General features: G+C 43.5%; 1 protein-coding gene across 1 annotated transcript; it reads left to right on the top strand.

The window, feature by feature from the left end:
• The first annotated feature begins 4147 nt into the window (after positions 1-4147).
• LOC138357188 (myb-like protein Q) lies at positions 4148-4609 on the top strand. Its single transcript, XM_069313836.1, has one exon. The coding sequence runs from the start codon at positions 4148-4150 to the stop codon at positions 4607-4609; it is 462 nt and encodes a 153-aa protein (XP_069169937.1).
• The last annotated feature ends 3569 nt before the right edge of the window (positions 4610-8178 follow it).

Consider the following 8178-nt stretch of genomic DNA (forward strand, 5'->3'; position numbering starts at 1 on the left):
ACAATTGCCTAATCTCGGTCACTATAGATGCTACACGCAAACAAAATATCCTCTTTTGTATCTGTTGTTTCTCTCCTTTCGTTTTCTATCTCATATTGAAGTATGTTTTCTCTATCCTTATTCCTCTTGTATTTTCGAATTAGTCGAAGTTGTTCTCTTCCACTCCTTATATATTCTTTCCTCGTTCTTCTCTCACTATTGCTTCCCTCAGTCTCGATAAGTTTGCCTCCTTCTGTTTTCTTCCACCTTCTTATGTTGCCTGCCCTCCCCTTCTTCAACACGCTCTCTTCCTACTCCCTTTCCCTTTATTTCTGATCTCGCCGCCCCATTATTCCCCTCGCCCCTCTCCTAACCTTTCCCCTTACTTCCTCCTCTCCCTCCCCTCTGTCGGTCAATAGTGTGGGTCCAGCGGCCACATGCTTGATGTCAACTGGTGTTGGCCGCTCCAACTGAGTGTGTTTTTATGGACTTCGATAGTACTCCAGGGAATGGTGCTGGCCAGAAGTCAGGGTTGGCCATGTAGTGGCTGGTTAATGGTTAGTGGTCATTTAATGGCTGGTCACTAGTCAGGATTAGCCATGTAGTGGCTAGTTAATGGTATATAATGGCTGGCTATAGGTCAGTGTTGGTCATGTAGTTAATCACTGTTCATGCATAGCCACTGGTTAAGGCTGGCCATTGGTCAAGCCTTGTGATGTAGTCGACAGTCACTGGCCAGATCTTCGGATGCTGCTGCAAATGCAAAGGGCTCTACTTTCACCAGCCTCTTGTGTGAAGCAGCAGGTCGGCGTTCAATTCCCCCGTCCCATCCCAAATCCTTATCCTGATCCGTTCCAAGTGGTATATAGTCGTAATGGCTTGGCGTTTTCTCCTGATAATTAATTCCCTTATGTAAAGCAGAGTCGATGACTTCCTTAAGGCCAAAATAAATAATACCATAATCTTTCCCGCTATCTATTGTTCTGAGCTCGTCATGGTTTAGTCGGTAGTGTATGTGGCTGGGAGAATCCAGGAACGTAGGTTCTATCCCATTGTACAGAATCAATATTTTCTCATAGATGCATCATGCTGTTGTGGTTTCATTGTGCAGCTTGAGGTTATCTCTTCGATAGCTGCTGTCAGGAAGCTACCCCTTCAGTAGTAGTAGTAGTAGTAGGCACCCATCAGTCTCAGGAGACTATGGAGTTGCGCTCTGGTGTCGGCCTGGTCTGGAATAAGCCTCACCAGGGCGCAAAGCCAGGGTAGGTTGATTCGGGGGAGAAGCTGTTACCCAGGCAGCAGGTGCCCCCTCTCCACGGCGCTGAAAGTACCTTGGGTCAGTGGTACCCTTCAGTACCACTGACCCTTCCCTCAAACTACACTGACCTTTCCCTCCCTCTACAACACCTCTTACCTTCAACAACCCCATTTCTTCCCTCGTAGTTTCTATTTCCCTCCTGCCAGTTCCCACCCATTCTTCTCTACCCTCTTCACCTATCCCTGCAGCCCCACACCCCCTAGCGGTCTCAGCTGGGGGCATGATTCACCAGCTGTCACGTGACAAATCATGTGGGTTCCCCACTCCCCCCAACTCATTACCACCCGACACACTTGTAATTATCGCACGAAATCAACTCAAATATGACATCATTTTTCGTTTTAAATGAGTTTGTGTCGTCATATCTGGCCAGGGACAAGGGGAAGAGTGGGAAGGTGGAAAGAGGTCAGCGGAATGGGGGGAAGTTGGTATAGGAAATGGGAAAGTGGGTGGAGGAAATGGAGAACAATAAACATAATTTTAGCGGTGTTTACGTATTGTCATAAGAGTTAGTGAATGATTGAGCGCAAGCACAGTTTGCGTACATGCCGGACTCTGGCTTTTCTGCACACTTTATTGCCCCCCTTCCTCCTGTCCTTTTCGGTTTTTGGATTCTTTATCACCTTTTCTTGCCCTCTCGGGTCTCTTTCTCCCTCACCCTCTGTCAGGTTTCCTCCCACATTCAGTCAACCCACGTCCCGGCCAGCTCTCCCATTCCGAGTTTACTGTCATTGTTCTCCCCTCGGAAGTCCCTCTGGATCAGCACCTTTACTGCGAGTAAGGAAATTACGTCTCCCAGCCTGAATATGTAACTCAGGAAGACGAATGATGGAGCTGAGGAGATAGGAGTGCAGCGAAGCGGGAAGGAAGACAAGGAAGAGAACCGGTAGCACCAACCAGAGGGGAGAAGTGTTTGAGGTTATTCTCACCAATCCGCTATTTCGCGTAAGTGGCAATATTACGCGAATATAAAAAAATGTGCAAGTGTGAGGTTGATACTTCAGGAAAAAATCGAGATCTAAGACATTTTTATACATACTTGTTCTCCTCATTGTAAGTAATGATCTGAATTGAGCCTAGGCTTGTGTTATACTGAAATCTCGTGACAGAACCTAAGAGCTCCAGTTGTAATCAGCTGTGTCACTGTTCACGGCCGTCCTCTCAAGTTGTCACAACGTAACAGCAAGAGTGTAGTAGTCAGTTAATGTAGCAGAGACTATCGGTTGTCATAGTACCCTACGAAAACCCGACTAGATATTCTTCCTAGCTACCCTCTAATGTGAGTCGTGGAACGAGGATTTCTTTTAACTATTAAAATGGGAGAACATTTATATGAAATGAGTTTAACATAAAGAAGTTCAAGGCTTACAGCTTGGGCCATATTTATGCACCGATAAATTTTTACAGCATTTCCAAAGGTTGTATAATCACCAATTACTATACTGAGATACGGATAACATCTTGCAAAGACAGTCGATAAAAACAGAATCGACAAGTTGGAGGAGGGTGAAAAGAAAAAGAATGAGGAATAAAGATTTCATGTGTGCTTCCATTTGAGATTTATAAATGCATTGTTGCAGCTTGCGTGCTTTAAGGCTTTGATTGGCCAGCCCTGTGTTAGCTTCCAGTTGGGCCGTGTTGTTTGGGTGGCAGGTATGTGCTTGGGTGTCAGGTGTGTGCCTGGGTGACAGGTGTGTGCTTGGGTGGCACGTGTGGTTTTTTTAGATGGCGGGAGTGTGCCTGTTTGTTACAGTGTTCACTTCCTATTGTTGATTCCGGGGATAAATGTCACCACGACCAACCAGGTTGGTTGGTCAATCTTGTCAACCAGGTTGTTAGACGCAGCTGCTCGTAGCCTGACCTATGAATCACCGCCCGGTTGATTACGAATCCTTTGTTTACACAAACTGCTGATGTAAATTTCAACAAATGTAAACATTCATTAGATTTGTTATCTCGCCTTAAATACAAAAAATTTCTCAAGTGTTAAGATTTTTTTTAACAAATCTCACCAAAATTTCACATATTGTTCATGAAATATCTAATGCACAAATACTGTACTTCAATCACAATTTTGTATTCCTTAAAATCTTGATCACCAGGTGCAGGAGGAAGACAATAACAAGGTGGTTGACGACCACCAGGTGCAGGAGGAAGACAATAAGAAGATGATTGACCACCAGCAGGTGCAGGAGGTCAAACCGGTGGAATCCCTCTCAGTGATGCTGTTAATCTCATCTCCATCACGTCGTGAAATCAAAAGATAACATCTTAATAGCTTTCCCCTAGTGCATATTGAGGGTTTGACCAGGGCCCATGATTTATCAAACAGTTACCCAACCACATACGAAACTTATAAATCTTTCCTTAATCACGGTGTCGTTGTTTACATTTATTAAAGAATTGGCGAGTTTGGAAACTTCACAACCCAAGGTTATTATTGTTATAAACAACCTAGTAGTAAACAAATTCACAAGGGCAGTGACGAGGCTTCGAACCTACGTCCTAGATGATCCCAGACGCTGCCTTAATCGACTGAGCTGCGACAGGCAGCGTCTGAGATCCTTTCGGACGTAGGTTCGAACCCTCGTCACGGCCCTTGTGGATTTGTTCATTTGATGCATCACGCTCTTGTGATTTCTGTGTAACCTAGTAGCGTTTCGGAGCTCATAAGTTCTCTAATGTAAATAAGGCCACCATGGTAGAGGGAAGATGTACAGATTTCGTAAGTGGTTGTGTAAATAGTTAACGAATCCTGGTACAGCTGTTCACCTGTAACAACAACACTACTCCCACCTGAGTTGTAAGTCCCGTGCTCGCGCGGTATTACACTATAATCAGTATTATGTCATGGAGCATCAGTATTATGACATGGAGCATCAGTATTATGTCATGGAGCATCAGTATTATGTCATGGAGCATCAGTATTATGACATGGAGCATCAGTATTATGTCATGGAGCATCAGTATTATGTCATGGAGCATCAGTATTATGACATGAAGCATCAGTATTATGACATGGAGCATCAGTATTATGTCATGGAGCATCAGTATTATGACATGGAGCATCAGTATTATGTCATGGAGCATCAGTATTATGACATGAAGCATCAGTATTATGACATGGAGCATCAGTATTATGTCATGGAGCATCATTATTATGACATGAAGCATCAGTATTATGACATGGAACATCAGTATTATGACATTGAACATCAATATTATGATATCCGATATCAGTATAATGGCATTCATCATGAATTTAATGCCATTCGGTGTATGAATAATTATTTCTTCCTGTTGAAAGGCTAAGATAGCGCGTCTCATTAATAACTACGGTAGTCAGAAGAGCAACTGTCAATCTGACAGGCCAACTGACAGCATGATAGAGAAACTGACAGCATGATAGACAAGCATTCTCACAGAACAATGAGCTTGTGGGATAGGTAACTTATGTGATCTACAGAAGCGAGGAGATTATACACATTGTATGAGAATGGGAAGATACTAAAATTATGAGGAAAGAGCGCTCATCAAAATAAGAATAGAGCACTTGGAAGAAATATGAGAAAAGAGCTGGGTTATGAGGACAGAAAGGGAGTAAGTGGAAAGCGTGAAAAAAGAACTGTTTAGAACATCGGGAATCGAACGCTGTCCTGCAAGAAGCAGCGTCATCGTTCTATTGTAAGGGTCTAGAGATTGTTTATTAATAGTGGTGGTTGTGTTGTGGTGATGATGGTAGTCATGATGATTATAATGTCAATGATGTTAACGATGATTATCTTGAGATGATTTCGGGGCATAGCGTCCCCGCGGCCCGGTCCTCGACCAGGCCTCCACCCACAGGAAGCAGCCCGTAGCAGCTGTCTAACTCCCAGGTACCTATTTACTGCTAGGTAACAGGGGCATCAGGGTGAAAAAAACATTTTTGCCCATTTGTCTCCGCCTCCACCGGGGATCGAACCCGGAACCTCAGGACTGCGAATTCGAAGCGCTGTCCACCCAGCTGTCAGGCGCCTCGATATAGTGATAACGATGTAAGAGATTGTAACAGTAGTGTAGATGGTGATTGAAATGATAGTGATGATGATAGTGAAGACGACTGAGCTTCGCAACGTCACCTCCTGATCCAAAACCCCCGCTCTAACACACAAGGTACTCCAGCGTACGCACAACTGCAAGCTCATTGGCTACCTTGTATACCATTACTCAACATCACAATGGAGGAAAAATCAGAAGTTGAGCTATCGACATCAGCTGCCATTGATGGAGAAAAAGTGGAAAATGTAGATGAAGAGGGGTGGCAAATCAAGGGATGAAAGATAAAGAAGATGGCAGACCAAGGGATAAAAGATATAGACAGGAAAGTAAAGATTTGTGCTGCACGTTTTATAAAACTTTTGAGGTATCGAGAAACACAGCAAAAAATATTAATTGTAATCTGATTAATGAAGATTAAGCCACCGAAGAGGTGGCACGGGCATGAATAGCCCGTAAGCCCTATTTGTGAGGTGCACCATATATGCAGGAGGAACCTTGGCAGGATTGTTCGAAGCACAAGAATTATGGAAACTGCAGAAGGATATGGTCCATCCGTGGTAGCTTTTATTTATATCCACCCGAACGCATTCATATATATGTCTAACCTACGCTTGAAACACTCAAGTGACCCCACGCCTATTGGCACCTGTTTCAGTCCTACACACTGAAACGACCATAAAAGATACTAAGAAGAATCATATATGAACGATTTATCAAAACCTGTTAGGAATTTTAATTAATTGTGACCACTCCTATTGTCGAAGGTCTATAATTTGATGGCGAATGTTTGAACGAATTGAGGAGCAGGTGGACGAGTGGCTTGACGGGTGGAGGAAGTATAGAGTGGATGAGGGAGTGAACGGGTGGATGAACTTGTGGATGGATGAATGAGCATGTAGATGGATGAGCATATCGACGGATGGTTATGCGTTCCTTGGTTTAAGATTTAGTTCACAAGAGATACTAACATTTAGAGGCGCAATATACTTCTAGTTATACCATTATATCAAACTTGGCTAAGTTTGCTTAAACTGGCTCTAAAACTTAACAATTTTATATGAGACCACGAGCTTGAATTTGTTAAGGATGGGGTTTCAAAACGTTTCGACCATCTTAGGAGTACATTTATGTACTCCTGTATTGTGTGTGTTTGGGGAGGGGGGAGGGGGTGTACTCACTGTTTGTTGAGTGTTCTCTTTGTTTTTGGTGTGTGTGCTCGCTGTTTGTGGTGTGTTTTGTAATATGTGTGCTCTCTGTTTGTGGTGTGTTTGCTCTCTGTTCGTGGTATGTGTGCTCTCTGTGGTGTGCTCTCTGTTTTTGGTGTGTGCGCTCTCTGCATGTTGATGAGTGTATTACAGACTTGTATCATACTCATGGGAGTGTTTGTATTACCTCTCTGTATATTTAGAGTATTGAATAATATATACATTTGAGAATTATATGTGAATTATTAATAGACGCACATATTGGTTTTTGTTCCCACATGCAAAAGAAGTAACATTCGATGAAACTTTTCATGTTCTCGATGCTTTTAAAATATACAATTCTCTTTTGACACATCGGTATATTTTTTCTGGTAAGGTTTTAGTTAGAATTACGGAAATGTGAAAAAATCTACCCTCTTCCCCCACTCTCCTCCCCATCCCCCATCCTCACAGTAGTAAATAAAAGCATGTTTAAGCTTTCACACCTTGTGTTTCGCTGGTGGAGCGGCAAAATGCATAAGCAGCTTTGAGTCCGGCATTTTGAACCCGTTTCGGAGCCGGTCCCTAAAGTCATACAGTCTACACAGTTTATGTACTCGGCGATCCCGGCTGCTTTTTTCGGAGACGAGGGGAAAAAGACAGTCGATTGTGTGTGTTGGAGGGTTGTTTTGCTCGTGTGTGTGTGTGTGTGTGTGTGTGTGTGTGTGTGTGTGTGTGTGTGTGTGTGTGTGTGTGTGTGTGTGTGTGTGTGTGTGTGTGTGAGAGTGAGTGAGTGTGAGAGATGCCTAATTTGCATACATCACCACCTCTCTCGGGAGTGTGTCGTCACTCGGATGTGGAATATAAGTAAAGCAAATACCTTTGTTTACGAGTCTCGAAGGACCCCTTCATTACGCCGTCCTCTGATCTCTTATAAAAGATCTCTCTATTCTATCATGGAATTTTCGGCATGAGAAGGAAGGGTCTTGGTGTCTGGTTGTATGTCTATGTTTGGTTGTATGTGTGTTTGGTTGTATGTGTGTGTATGTATCTGGATGTATACGTGGGTCAGGAGTGCGTGTATTTACTATATTTGCATGCAGGATCGAATTGTTAGCTCTTAGACCCCGCCTTTCTCACCGTCGGGTGTCTAGTGTTATGTATATGTCTGTGTATGTGAGTCTGCTTGCAAATGTGTATCTGGTTGAGTGTGTGTCTGATCGTGTTTGAGCCTGATTGTGTGTGTCTGGTCTTGTCTGTTGATGTATGTGACAGATGTTCACGACACAGTTCGTAAATGTTTGCTCATGGTTACTCTCTAGTTAGTGCTCTCTCGTTCTTAACGGCTTTCAGATATTGTAAGCAAATGCGTGCATTTAAGACCAAGCGCGTGCAAAAACCTGTGTGCAGTTGCGTGCGTGCACATGCTTGTGTATGTTTGGAAGCGGGCGTGTGCTAGTCATCAACACACCGAGGCAGCTACACGCACGGTCACAGCCGTTGTTAAGCCGTCAACGTCACGCCCACACACTCACAAACTGCCCACTGTTTGTCCCTGCAAATTCCAGAATGTTTTTATGCTGATAAATCTTGATTTTTGTTGAGGTGAATTATGCACTTTGTCATGGCAAAAACTTAACCAAGACATGCCAAATT

This window comes from Procambarus clarkii, chromosome 76 (genome assembly GCF_040958095.1).
Source record: "Procambarus clarkii isolate CNS0578487 chromosome 76, FALCON_Pclarkii_2.0, whole genome shotgun sequence".
NCBI lineage: Eukaryota > Metazoa > Arthropoda > Malacostraca > Decapoda > Cambaridae > Procambarus > Procambarus clarkii.